Genomic DNA, 15,000 nt, shown 5'->3' with positions numbered 1-15,000 from the left:
TTGTTTTTGTTCTGTTTTACGTGAATGTCAATTAGGGTTTTAAGAGTGTATATATGGTCAGAGGTACGATAATTTGGTAAGAATCCGATTTGGCTTTTACTTAGAACGCTGTGTTCTGTAAGGAATTCTATGAGTCTGGTGTTGATGATACTACATAGAAGTTTGCCCAAATTACTCGTCACACAGATACCCCTATAGTTTTTTGGGTCATGTTTATCTCCACTCTTGAAAATTGGGGTTATGAGTCCTTCATTCCAGACATCAGGAAAATAGCCTAGATTTAGTGTCAAATTGAATAATTTTAAAATAGCCAATTGGAATTTTTCAGAGCTGTGTTTAATCATTTCATTTAATATGCCATCTGTACCACAGGCCTTTCTAGCTTTAAGGCACTGGAGTTTTGATTTCAGCTCTTGTTCTGTGATTGGGAAGTCTAAAGGGTTTTGATTATCCTTTATGGTATTTTCCCATTTTTGTAATTTTTCACATATCTGGCTGGTTTCCGTTTTTGTATTTAGGGGTACAGTTGTAAAGAGTGATGTGAAGTGGTTTGTCCAAACATCCCCATCTTGGATAGCCATTTCTTCCGGCTTATCTTTATTCAATGAGTTCCAGTGGTCCCAGAAGGAGTTAGAGCTTAGAGAGTCCTCTATTTTGCACAATTGTTTATTTACGTGATTGTTCCTTTTAATTCTGATGGTCTTTTTGTAGTGTTTCAATGATTCACAGTATTGGAGGCGTAAGGTGTCATTTTGTGGGTTTATGTGTTTCTGGTTTGATATTTTTCTTAGCTGTGTTCTAAGAGCTTTACATTCTTTGTCAAACCATTGGTCCTTTTTAGTTTTTCTCTGTTTGTTACCTGATAGTTTTAATTTGGACTTTGTTGCAGTTCTTTCGAATATATAATTGATGTGTTCTACAGCTAGGTTTACTCCTTCAACAGTGTTAGAGTATGGCATGGCTAGGAACGTATCTAACAGTGATTGTGTCTCATCACTGGCGATGGCTCTCTGGTAGTCCTGCATGCTGTTCTGGGACCATCTGTAGTATTTGGGGATGTTGTATAGTTTACTGGGCTGTGTAGGGGGATTTTTGAGAGACTCAGTTCTTTTCATGTATGCAGTGATCTGACTGTGGTCGGAGAGTGGGGTCAGGGGTTTGACTGTGAATGAACTGAAGGATACTGGATCCAGATCTGTTATCATGTAATCTACTGTGCTGCTGCCAAGGGGTGAGCAGTAAGTGTACCTTCCTTGTGAGTCCCCTCTCACACGCCCATTGACAAGGTAGAGACTCAGTCCTCTACACAGCTGTAATAAATCCTTTCCATTTTTGTTTATGGAAGTGTCATGGTTATTTCTAGGGGACTGGTTTACATGGTTGCATATGGTGTGGTCAGATATGAAATTGTCTCCATGTGTACTGGTGAAATCAGGGTGGGTTCCCGTTCGGGCATTGAAGTCACCGCAAACAAGCACATGACCTTGATAAAGACATATTTCTGATTCAAGGTTGGAGAAGATGTCGTCTGAGTAATATGGAGACCCAGTGGGTGGTATGTATATTCCACAGATAAATAGGTCTCTCTGAGAGGGGATTACTTCTTTATTTAGTTTTAACCAAATATGATTGTTCCCGGTTTTTAGAATCTGTATTGACTGGTGGAGTTGTGATTTGTACCAAATTATCAATCCCCCTGAGTCTCTGCCCTGACTAATATGTTTTGTTTTATTTGATGGCAAAATTACTTCTCTATAGTGAGGAGGGCAGTGTGTGTCTACATCTTCTCTGCACCATGTCTCAGTTAGGATTAAGAGGTCATTGTTTGTTATAGCCTGTAAAAAATCTGAGTCTCTACTCTTAAGGCCGTATGTTGAAGAGCAAATACCCTGTATGTTCCAGCAACTAATGGCGAATGATTGCATTTTGTACAAAAATTATATAAAGGTATAAAGGTTATAAGGTATAAGGGTATTCAATCAATGAAAAATATATATAAAGGTGTTCAAAGGTATAAAGGTTATAGGGTATAAAGGTATTCAGTCAATGGACGAACATCACAGAATAAATTTAACAACAACAAAGGCAACAGCAGGCAGTTGGCCTGCTTTTCTTTTCTTTTGGTCGACTGCTAGCTTGTAGTGAGAAGCTCTCTCTCTCTCTCTCTCTGGAGCCAGGCTCACCAGACCAAGGCACTTAGACCTGAGTAATCGCAAAAGAAAACGCTTTGTGTTTAAATGTAAAAAAAGTAAATAAAGTGTGTCTCACGGAGTCCGAGCTGCCTCTGAAGGAGTCCAGGCTGTTCTGGGTGCAGGAGGACGTCCGCAGCACCTCCTCGTCCGTGGCCCCGCCCGAACTCCCACGGGCCTCCTCCTCGTACTCCTCCTGGTCGTAGTCCGACTCCGCGCCGCCGAAGGACGTCCCCTCCTCCCCCCCGCCGGGCCCCGCCTCCGACCCTCCGCTGCTGGCCCTCTGGTGGTGAGACCTCCTGTCCCCGTTGGTGAGGAGGGGGGCGGGGGGGGGAGGCCCGGGGGGAGGGGGAGGTGTGGGGAGGGCGGGAGCGAAGCCAGGCGGAGGAGGGGGGAGGCTGCGGAAGAACAGCGCCTGGTCCAGAGGCGCCCTGGTCGGGGGGGGAGGCGGGTCCGGCAGGGGGGTGAACAGCGCCTGGTCCAGAGGCGCCCTGGTCGGGGGGGGAGGCGGGTCCGGCAGGGGGGTGAACAGTGCCTGGTCCAGAGGCGCCCTGGCCGGTGGAGGCAGGGGGGTGAACAGCGCCTGGTCCAGAGGCGCCCTGGCCGGTGGAGGCAGGGGGGTGAACAGTGCCTGGTCCAAAGGCGCCCTGGCCGGTGGAGGCAGGGGGGTGAACAGTGCCTGGTCCAGAGGCGCCCTGGCCGGGTGAGGCAGTGGGGTGAACAGCGCCTGGTCCAGAGGCGCCCTGGCCGGGGGAGGCAGGGGGGTGAACAGCGCCTGGTCCAGAGGCGCCCTGGCCGGGGGAGGCAGGGGGGTGAACAGCGCCTGGTCCAGAGGCGCCCTGGCCGGGGGAGGCAGGGGGGTGAACAGCGCCTGGTCCAGAGGCACCCTGGCCGGGGGAGGCAGGGGGGTGAACAGCGCCTGGTCCAGAGGCACCCTGGCCGGGGGAGGCAGGGGGGTGAACAGCGCCTGGTCCAGAGGCGCCCTGGCCGGGGGAGGGAGGTCGGGCAGTAGGGTGAACAACAGCGCCTGGTCCAGAGCCTTAAAGGATAAAATAATCCAGGAGTACAGTTTTGAGTAAAACATCAAACATTTGTTTTTTTCTTTAAAAAAAATGATATCTTGCAGCATATTTTAAGTCTTTCTTTCTTATATTAAACTATAGTTCGTTTTTTAAGAATTTGATTCCTTTTTTTCGGTCGATGATTTTGGATTTTGTGTGAGCTTGCCTTGAATATGTACATATATTCAAGGCAAGCTCACACACAAAATCCAAAATCAACGACCGTACATATTCAAGGCAATTAAATGTATATTTACATTTTTTTTTATTATTATTTGCAAAAATGTAAACTTCATTCATTCATTCATTCATTCATTCATTCATTCATTCATTCATTCATACCCTGGCCGGGGGGGGAGGCGGGTCCGGCAGTGGGGTGAACAACAGCGCCTGGTCCAGAGGAGGCGCCCTGGCCGGGGGCGGAGGCAGGTCCCCCAGGTCCGGCAGCGGGGGGGGAAGGCACTCGTCCTCGGCGTGGAAGAAGCCCTCGTCCGGCTCCTCTTCCTCCTCCTCCTCCTCCTCCTCGGCCAGCGGGGCGTCGTTCAGCTCGTGGAGGTTCTCCTCGCTGGAGAGCGACGGCTCCAGACCGCCGAAGTCCAGCAGCTCCAGGAACTCCGTGGCGACGCGCGACGCCTCCTTCTCCAGCCGGTAGATCTCCGCGTCCCTCTTCTGCCGGTCCTTGGTCACGTCCCCGTCGCCCCCGTCACCGTCACCCTCCAGCAGGGACACACCGGCGTCCTCCCGCTGCTGCCGCTGCAGACGCTCGATCTCCTTCTCCAGGCGCAGGATCTCCTCCATCTGACGCCTCTCCTCCTCCGAGGTGGTCTGCTGGCCCCCGCCCCCCAGCCCGCCAGCGCTGCTGTGGGACAGAGACACCACCTTCTGAGGGAGGGGAGGGAGGGAGGGAGGGAGGGATGGAGGGAGGGATGGGGGAGGGAGGGGGGGAGGGAGGCGGGGGGGGGGGGGGAGGGAGGGAGGGATGGGGGGATGGGGGAGGGATGGATGGATGAAGGGAGGGAGGGATGGAGGGAGGGAGGGAGGGAGAAGGGATGGGGGAGGGATGGAGGGAGGGAGGGAGGGATGGAGGGGGGGGGTGGAGGGAGGGAGGGGATGGAAGGAGGGTGGGAGGGAGGGAGGGATGGAGGGAGGGATGGATGCACGGACAGACAAGAGAAGTGATATGGAAGACATTAGGTCACTCTGAATCACATTATTTATATTCCATTCATATTCCATTTCATATTCAGTTATATGAGCCGTGTTAGAGGTGAACCTACCTTCTCACAAGCACCGTTGACCACCAGAGAGTTCCTGAAGATGAAACAACAGACATCAGTTTGTTACTTTTGTAAATTTTTCCCCCTATGTAAAGCGACCTTGCGTCTTTTGAAAGGCGCTATATAAAATTTAAAAGTTATTATTATTATTATTATTATTATTATTATTATATTATTATTATTATTATTATTATTATTATTATTATTATTATTATTATTATTATTATTATTATTATTATTATTATTATTATTATTATTATTATTATTATTATTATTATTATTATTATCAGTGACAACATAAAACTACATTTACTACACTATAAAACACTATACTATTAAAATAATAAAAAAAATAGACAATATACATAAGTAAACAGTTTTTTACTGAATATTGTGCAGGTATAGCATGTGTAAATATCAGTGGTGGAAAGTAACTAAGTACTTTTACTCAAGTACTGTACTTAAGTACAATTTTCGATACTCAATACTTTACGTGAGTATTTTCATTTTAGGGAACTTTATACTTTTACTCCACTACATTTCAAAGGAAATATTGTAATTTTGACTCCACTGCATTTATCTGAACCCATCAGTTACTAGTTACTTTGAAGACAAATATGTTGCATAGAAAACATGGCAAAATGAAGATGATATACTTTCACATTTGAAGCCTGTCAACTTCAATCAGAACTTTAACCAGAGCAGCATAACTGGACCACATACCACTTCAACATAACCTATAGAGGTCAATGGATTGAGGAATGAATGCCCCCAAGCACTGGAATACACAAATGTTGTGTAGAATGCATACTTTTACTTTAGATACTTAAGTACATTCAATAAAATAATACTTCTCTACTTTTACTTAAGTGGAATTTGAATGGAGGACTTTTACTTTTACCAGAGTACTTATTTATCTGGGTAGTTCTACTTTTACTTAAGTAAAGGAACTGAGTACTTCTTCCACCACTGGTAAATATACATAGGTATCTGTGTAGTGACCTGCTCCTGTCTGCTGCAGCTGTTGTCTTCTGCTCTTCCTCTTTCCTGATCCTCTGCTCCTCCTCCTCCTCCCTCCTCCTCAGCTCTTCTTCCATCTGCCTCTGCCTCTCCTCCTCCTCCTCTATCTTCCTCCTCTCCTCCTCCTCCTCCTCTCGCCGTCTCCTCTCCTCTTCCAGCCTCCTCCTCTCCTCCTCCTCTTCCCTCCTCCTCCTCCTCTCCTCCTCCTCCTCCTCTCTCCTCCTCTTCTCCTCCTGCAGCTCGCGGTAGAGGGAGCGTGCCAGCTGGCCGCGCCGGTGCTTCTGCAGTGTGACGGCGGCCGAGCGCAGGCGCAGGAAGACGCGTCGCCAGAAGTGCGCGCGGTAGTTCTTCTGGATGGTGAGGACGCTGGTCCGGGCCTTCACGTACTGCTTCCTGTCGGGGGAGGGGGGGGGGGGGGGGGGGACAGACACATGGTCATGCTCTTAACTTCTGCAAGTCGCTCGACTTGTGGGCCGTAATAACAAGCTCTCTGGCACTAGTTTACAAGATGGAAATGCCCAAACCTTGTTACCTCGCTCAGGCGGGAGATTGCGTTTCCATTATATTTGCCACCATCGGCCATATTCAAATGAGCGCATCTCCTGAGCCGTTTGTCGCACAGTCACATATTTTGTTGTGGGCGTTCAGGACGCCTAAATTCTTATCCCAACCCATGTTTGCTTCCGCGTTCGTGTTTTGCGCTCTGATTGGCCACTGACGTTTCTGGTCGCGCCTATCGTGTGACGGCAAGTTCTTTCGCCGGTTAAGCTTAGGCACTCTTTCGAAGTTGGTTAAGGTTAGAGTTTGGATCGTAGGCGTTAGGTAGTTTGCTGCTGGTCGAGGCGGAAATGGGCGCGTCACGCGATTGGGCGCACATGTCACATGACCTTCTGACCCCATGACCTTTCCTCTAGTGCTACATTATAAGTTCATACATCAATCTATCCATGAAAACAATCTTTTTTATCTCTCTCTCTCTGAGCGAATCTATTACAACAAGATTGTGTTAGCTAAGCAGTGTTGTGTTTATAGATGAAGTATTTACAATAATTCCCTATTTGGCCAAACACTTTGATCCATTTAGTGTGACCGGGATTCTGTGAACTGATTCGACATTAAAAATGTTTTTAGTTTTCCTGGTAAGAAGTCGTTCTGTGATTAAATAAATCGTATAACTATCAGTCAACTGATCCTTTCTTTAGTTGAGGACAAGCTCAAAGCACACTGCCTGTCTGACATGACTGTTTGAACACATGCTGTACTGTTTGATATGATATGATACATTTATTTATATTGCGCCCCTCAACCAATAGTTACATCGGCCCGGGGCGCATCCCGGGAGAGAAAGAGAAACAAAAAAAGACATGAACAATACGAAAACAGAAAAAAAATACATGCAGTCCAACCAAGCAGATAGAGAACAGACAGACATAATACACCAGACATACTACAATACAAAAACTAACTCATGGATTGTTTGACCGCATGCCGTACCGTTTGACCGCATGCCGGTACCGTTTGACCGCATGCCGTACCGTTTGACCGCATGCCGGTACTGTTTGACCGCATGCCGTACCGTTTGACCGCATGCCGGTACTGTTTGACCGCATGCCCGCATGCCGTACCGTTTGACCGCATACCGGTACTGTTTGACCGCATGCCGGTACTGTTTGACCGCATGCCCGCATGCTGTACCGTTTGACCGCATGCCGTACCGTTTGACCGCATGCCGGTACTGTTTGACCGCATGCCGTACCGTTTGACCGCATGCCGTACCGTTTGACCGCATGCCGGTACCGGTTGACCGCATGCCGGTACTGTTTGACCGCATGCCGTACCGTTTGACCGCATGCCGGTACTGTTTGACCGCATGCCGTACCGTTTGACCGCATGTCGTACCGTTTGACCGCATGCCTTTGACCGCATGCCGTACCGTTTGACCGCATGCCGTACCGCTTGACCGCATGCCGTACCGTTTGACCGCATGCCGTACTGTTTGACCGCATACTGTACTGTTTGACCGCATGCCGGTACCGTTTGACCGCATGCCTTTGACCGCATGCCGTACCGTTTGACCGCATGCCGTACCGTTTGACCGCATGCCGGTACATAACGGTACATAACAATAACATGTAGGATTCACTCCTAGCTTCTTTTTTTTTTTTTTAGACAACTTCCACAGCCTGGTGGAACTAAACCCTGAACCCCAGCGCCTGGTGGAACTAAACCCTGAACCTCAGCGCCTGGTGGAACTAAACCCTGAACCTCAGCGCCTGGTGGAACTAAACCCTGAACCTCAGCGCCTGGTGGAACTAAACCCTGAACCTCAGCGCCTGGTGGAACTAAACCCTGAACCTCAGCGCCTGGTGGAACTAAACCCTGAACCTCAGCGCCTGGTGGAACTAAACCCTGAACCCCAGCGCCTGGTGGAACTAAACCCTGAACCTCAGCGCCTGGTGGAACTAAACCCTGAACCTCAGCGCCTGGTGGAACTAAACCCTGAACCTCAGCGCCTGGTGGAACTAAACCCTGAACCTCAGCGCCTGGTGGAACTAAACCCTGAACCTCAGCACCTGGTGGGACTAAACCCTGAACCTCAGCGCCTGGTGGAACTAAACCCTGAACCTCAGCGCCTGGTGGAACTAAACCCTGAACCTCAGCGCCTGGTGGAACTAAACCCTGAACCTCAGCGCCTGGTGGAACTAAACCCTGAACCTCAGCGCCTGGTGGAACTAAACCCTGAACCTCAGCGCCTGGTGGAACTAAACCCTGAACCTCAGCGCCTGGTGGAACTAAACCCTGAACCTCAGCGCCTGGTGGAACTAAACCCTGAACCTCAGCGCCTGGTGGAACTAAACCCTGAACCTCAGCGCCTGGTGGAACTAAACCCTGAACCTCAGCGCCTGGTGGAACTAAACCCTGAACCTCAGCGCCTGGTGGAACTAAACCCTGAACCTCAGCGCCTGGTGGAACTAAACCCTGAACCTCAGCACCTGGTGGAACTAAACCCTGAACCCCAGCGCCTGGTGGAACTAAACCTTGGACCTCAGCGCGTGGTGGAACTAAACCCGCGAACCTCAGCGCCTGGTGGGACTAAACCCTGAACCTCAGCGCCTGGTGGAACTAAACCCTGAACCTCAGCGCCTGGTGGAACTAAACCCTGAACCTCAGCGCCTGGTGGAACTAAACCCTGAACCCCAGCGCCTGGTGGAACTAAACCTTGGACCTCAGCGCGTGGTGGAACTAAACCCGCGAACCTCAGCGCCTGGTGGGACTAAACCCTGAACCTCAGCGCCTGGTGGAACTAAACCCTGAACCTCAGCGCCTGGTGGAACTAAACCCTGAACCTCAGCGCCTGGTGGAACTAAACCCTGAACCTCAGCGCCTGGTGGAACTAAACCCTGAACCTCAGCGCCTGGTGGAACTAAACCCTGAACCTCAGCGCCTGGTGGAACTAAACCCTGAACCTCAGCGCCTGGTGGAACTAAACCCTGAACCTCAGCACCTGGTGGGACTAAACCCTGAACCTCAGCGCCTGGTGGAACTAAACCCTGAACCTCAGCGCCTGGTGGAACTAAACCCTGAACCTCAGCGCCTGGTGGAACTAAACCCTGAACCTCAGCGCCTGGTGGAACTAAACCCTGAACCTCAGCGCCTGGTGGAACTAAACCCTGAACCTCAGCGCCTGGTGGAACTAAACCCTGAACCTCAGCGCCTGGTGGAACTAAACCCTGAACCCCAGCGCATTGTGGAACTAAACCCTGAACCTCAGCGCCTGGTGGAACTAAACCCCCGAAGCTCAGCGCCTGGTGGAACTAAACCCTGAACCTCAGCGCCTGGTGGAACTAAACCCTGAACCTCAGCGCCTGGTGGAACTAAACCCTGAACCCCAGCGCCTGGTGGAACTAAACCCTGAACCTCAGCGCCTGGTGGAACTAAACCCTGAACCCCAGCGCCTGGTGGAACTAAACCCTGAACCTCAGCACCTGGTGGAACTAAACCCTGAACCTCAGCGCCTGGTGGAACTAAACCCTGAACCTCAGCGCCTGGTGGAACTAAACCCTGAACCTCAGCGCCTGGTGGAACTAAACCCTGAACCTCAGCGCCTGGTGGAACTAAACCCTGAACCCCAGCGCCTGGTGGAACTAAACCCTGAACCTCAGCGCGTGGTGGAACTAAACCCCCGAACCTCAGCGCCTGGTGGGACTAAACCCTGAACCTCAGTGCCTGGTGGAACTAAACCCTGAACCTCAGCGCCTGGTGGAACTAAACCCTGAACATCGGCGCCTGGTGGAACTAAACCCTGAACCCCAGCGCCTGGTGGAACTAAACCCTGAACCTCAGCGCCTGGTGGAACTAAACCCTGAACCTCAGCGCCTGGTGGAACTAAACCCTGAACCTCAGCGCCTGGTGGAACTAAACCCTGAACCTCAGCGCCTGGTGGAACTAAACCCTGAACCCCAGCGCCTGGTGGAACTAAACCCTGAACCTCAGCGCCTGGTGGAACTAAACCCCCGAAGCTCAGCGCCTGGTGGAACTAAACCCTCAACCTCAGCGCCTGGTGGAACTAAACCCTGAACCTCAGCGCCTGGTGGAACTAAACCCTGAACCCCAGCGCCTGGTGGAACTAAACCCTGAACCTCAGCGCCTGGTGGAACTAAACCCTGAACCCCAGCGCCTGGTGGAACTAAACCCTGAACCTCAGCGCCTGGTGGAACTAAACCCTGAACCTCAGCGCCTGGTGGAACTAAACCCTGAACCTCAGCGCCTGGTGGAACTAAACCCTGAACCTCAGCGCCTGGTGGAACTAAACCCTGAACCTCAGCGCCTGGTGGAACTAAACCCTGAACCTCAGCGCCTGGTGGAACTAAACCCTGAACCTCAGCGCCTGGTGGAACTAAACCCTGAACCTCAGCGCCTGGTGGGACTAAACCCTGAACCTCAGCGCCTGGTGGAACTAAACCCTGAACCTCAGCGCCTGGTGGAACTAAACCCTGAACCTCAGCGCCTGGTGGAACTAAACCCTGAACCCCAGCGCCTGGTGGAACTAAACCCTGAACCTCAGCGCCTGGTGGAACTAAACCCTGAACCTCAGCGCCTGGTGGAACTAAACCCTGAACCTCAGCGCCTGGTGGAACTAAACCCTGAACCTCAGCGCCTGGTGGAACTAAACCCTGAACCCCAGCGCCTGGTGGAACTAAACCCTGAACCTCAGCGCCTGGTGGAACTAAACCCCCGAAGCTCAGCACCTGGTGGAACTAAACCCTGAACCTCAGCGCCTGGTGGAACTAAACCCTGAACCTCAGCGCCTGGTGGAACTAAACCCTGAACCCCAGCGCCTGGTGGAACTAAACCCTGAACCTCAGCGCCTGGTGGAACTAAACCCTGAACCCCAGCGCCTGGTGGAACTAAACCATGAACCTCAGCGCCTGGTGGAACTAAACCCTGAACCTCAGCGCCTGGTGGAACTAAACCCTGAACCTCAGCGCCTGGTGGAACTAAACCCTGAACCTCAGCGCCTGGTGGAACTAAACCCTGAACCTCAGCGCCTGGTGGAACTAAACCCTGAACCCCAGCGCCTGGTGGAACTAAACCTTGGACCTCAGCGCATGGTGGAACTAAACCCGCGAACCTCAGCGCCTGGTGGGACTAAACCCTGAACCTCAGCGCCTGGTGGAACTAAACCCTGAACCTCAGCGCCTGGTGGAACTAAACCCTGAACCTCAGCGCCTGGTGGAACTAAACCCTGAACCTCAGCGCCTGGTGGAACTAAACCCTGAACCCCAGCGCCTGGTGGAACTAAACCCTGAACCTCAGCGCCTGGTGGAACTAAACCCGCGAACCTCAGCGCCTGGTGGGACTAAACCCTGAACCTCAGCGCCTGGTGGAACTAAACCCTGAACCCCAGCGCCTGGTGGAACTAAACCCTGAACCTCAGCGCCTGGTGGAACTAAACCCTGAACCTCAGCGCCTGGTGGAACTAAACCCTGAACCTCAGCGCCTGGTGGAACTAAACCCCCGAAGCTCAGCGCCTGGTGGAACTAAACCCTGAACCTCAGCGCCTGGTGGAACTAAACCCTGAACCTCAGCGCCTGGTGGAACTAAACCCTGAACCCCAGCGCCTGGTGGAACTAAACCCTGAACCTCAGCGCCTGGTGGAACTAAACCCTGAACCCCAGCGCCTGGTGGAACTAAACCCTGAACCTCAGCGCCTGGTGGAACTAAACCCTGAACCTCAGCGCCTGGTGGAACTAAATCCTTAACCTCAGCGCCTGGTGGAACTAAACCCTGAACCTCAGCGCCTGGTGGAACTAAACCCTGAACCCCAGCGCCTGGTGGAACTAAACCCTGAACCTCAGCGCGTGGTGGAACTAAACCCCCGAACCTCAGCACCTGGTGGGACTAAACCCTGAACCTCAGCGCCTGGTGGAACTAAACCCTGAACCTCAGCGCCTGGTGGAACTAAACCCTGAAACCCAGCGCCTGGTGGAACTAAACCCTGAACCTCAGCGCCTGGTGGAACTAAACCCTGAACCTCAGCGCCTGGTGGAACTAAACCCTGAACCTCAGCGCCTGGTGGAACTAAACCCTGAACCTCAGCGCCTGGTGGAACTAAACCCTGAACCTCAGCGCCTGGTGGAACTAAACCCTGAACCTCAGCGCCTGGTGGAACTAAACCCCCGAACCTCAGTGCCTGGTGGAACTAAACCCTGAACCTCAGCACCTGGTGGAACTAAACCCTGAACTTCAGTGTTGTCAACAATCCCATGACCACAGAGTCTTTCTAGAGCCGTGGTTCTAAAAACCTTTCCATGTCAAGGATCCTCCATGTTGATAAGTAACACAGTAGGCCATGGACTCCCGTTTGAGGAGATTATGAGGAGAGAGTGAAACCTATGATCAGAATAGCCACTCTTTCCAGTGACAAAGTGTTGTTAAATTAACTAAATTAATTTAGATTTTTGCTAAGGACTCCCTGGAGCCCCTTGCAGGACCCCTAGTGGTCCCCAGGCCGCACCTTGAGAACCATTGTTTAGAGGACTTGTGTATATCGGCACATGCCTGGGGGTCACATGCCTGGGGGTCACATGCCTGGGGGTCACTGCTTAGTGATCTATGCAGATTTCTAAACCAACATGGTGACTGACCAGAGGAGGGAAGGTAGGGAGAGAACCAGGAAAGGTGGGGTACTAGGAAAGGTAGGGATCTAGGAAACATAAGGAACTAGGAAAGACAGGGAACTAGGAAAGGAAGATGAATAAGATAGATAACTAGGAAAGACAGGGAACTAGGAAAGGAAGATGAATAAGATAGATAACTAGGAAAGACAGGGAACTAGGAAAGTTAGGAAACTAGGAAAGACATGGACCTAGGAAAGACAGGGAACTAGGAAAGTTAGGGAACTAGGAAAGACAGGGAACTAGGAAAGACAGGGAACTATGAAAGACAGGGAACTAGAAAAGACATGGAACTAGGAAAGGTGGGGAACTAGGAAAGGAAGATGACTAAGATAGAGAACTAGGAAAGACAGGGAACTAGGAAAGACATGGAACTATGAAAGTTAGGGAACTAGGAAAGGAAGATGAATAAGATAGAGAACTAGGAACGACAGGGAACTAGGAAAGACAGGGAACTAGGAAAGACAGGGAACTAGGAAAGACAGGGACCTAGGAAAGACAGGGAACTAGGAAAGACCGGGAACTAGGAAAGACAGGGAACTAGGAAAGACAGGGAACTAGGAAATGAAGATGACTAAGATAGAGAACTAGGAAAGATATGGAACTATGAAAGACAGGGAACTATGAAAGGTAAGGAAATAGGAAAGGTAGGGAACTAGGAAAGAAAGATGACTAAGATAGAGAACTAGGAAAGACAGGGACCTAGGAAATACAGGGAACTAGGAACTAGGAAAGACAGGGAACTAGGAAAGACAGGGAACTAGGAAAGACGGGGAACTAGGAAAGACAGGGAACTAGGAAAGGTAGGGAACTAGGAAATACGGGGAACTAGGAAAGACAGGGAACTAGGAAAGACAGGGAACTAGGAAAGACAGGGAACTAGGAAAGGTATGGAACTAGAAAAGGTAGGGAACTAGAAAAGTTAAGGAACTAGGAAAGGAAGAGGATTAAGATAGAGAACTAGGAAATATATGAACCAAGAAACGGTATGGAACTATGAAAGCCAGGAAACTAGGAAAGGTAAGGAAATATGAAAGGTAGAGAACTAGGAAAGGAAGATGAATAAGATAGAGAACTAGGAAAGACAGGGAAAAAGGAAAGACAAGGAACTAGGAAAGACAGGGAACTAGGAATGACAGAGAACTAGGGAACTAGGAAAGACAGAGAACTAGGAAAGACAGGGAACTAGGAAAGACAGGGAACTAGGAAAGACAGGGAACTATGGAAGACAAGGAACTAGGAAAGATAGGGAACTAGGAAAGACAGGGAACTAGGAAAGACAGGGAACTATGTAATACAAGGAACGAGGAAAGACAAGGAACTAGGAAAGACAGGGAACTAGGAAATACAGGGAACTAGGAAAGACAGGGAACTAGGAAAGACAGGGAACTAGGAAATGAAGATGACTAAGATAGAGAACTAGGAAAAATATGGAACTATGAAAGACGGGGAACTATGAAAGGTAAGGAAATAGGAAAGGTAGGGAACTAGGAAAGGAAGATCACTAAGATAGAGAACTAGGAAAGACAGGGACCTAGGAAAGACAGGGAACTAGGAACTAGGAAATACAGGGAACTAGGAAAGACAAGGAACTAGGAAAGACAGGGAACTAGGAAAGACAGAGAACTAGGGAACTAGGAAAGACAGAGAACTAGGAAAGACAGGGAACTAGGAAAGACAGGGAACTAGGAAAGACAGGGAACTAGGAAAGACAGGGAACTATGGAAGACAAGGAACTAGGAAAGATAGGGAACTAGGAAAGACAGGGAACTAGGAAAGACAGGGAACTATGGAAGACAAGGAACGAGGAAAGACAAGGAACTAGGAAAGTCAGGGAACTAGAAAAGACAGGGAACTAGGAAAGACAGGGAACTATGAAAGACAGGGACCTAGGAAAGACAGGGAACTAGGAAATACAGGGAACTAGGAAAGACAGGGAACTAGGAAATGAAGATGACTAAGATAGATAACTAGGAAAGATATGGAACTATGAAAGACGGGGAACTATGAAAGGTAAGGAAATAGGAAAGGTAGGGAACTAGGAAAGGAAGAGGACTAAGATAGAGAACTAGGAAATACAGGGACCTAGGAAAGACAAGGAACTAGGAACTAGGAAAGACAGGGAACTAGGAAAGACAGGGAACTAGGAAAGACAGGGAACTAGGAAAGGTAGGGAACTAGGAAATACAGGGAACTAGGAAAGACGGGGAACTAGGAAAGACAGGGAACTAGGAAAGGTAGGGAACTAGGAAAGACGGGGAACTAGGAAAGACAG

General features: G+C 50.1%; 1 protein-coding gene across 1 annotated transcript in view; it reads right to left on the bottom strand.

Annotated features, from left to right (window-relative positions):
• The window catches only part of myo10l3 (myosin X, like 3), a 346,533-nt gene that overhangs the window by 58,431 nt on the left and 273,102 nt on the right, over positions 1–15,000 (bottom strand). Inside the window, 4 exon segments of the mRNA XM_084314976.1 lie at positions 2,269–3,228; positions 3,593–4,132; positions 4,528–4,561; positions 5,530–5,940. Of these exon segments, the coding sequence (XP_084171102.1) occupies positions 2,269–3,228; positions 3,593–4,132; positions 4,528–4,561; positions 5,530–5,940 (1,945 nt within the window).

This window comes from Notolepis coatsorum, assembly GCF_963971535.1.
Source record: "Notolepis coatsorum genome assembly, chromosome: 5".
NCBI classification, from domain to species: Eukaryota; Metazoa; Chordata; class Actinopteri; order Aulopiformes; family Paralepididae; genus Notolepis; species Notolepis coatsorum.
Note: the sequence above shows the minus strand (reverse complement) of the source record. Positions and strands in the feature narration are given on the sequence as shown.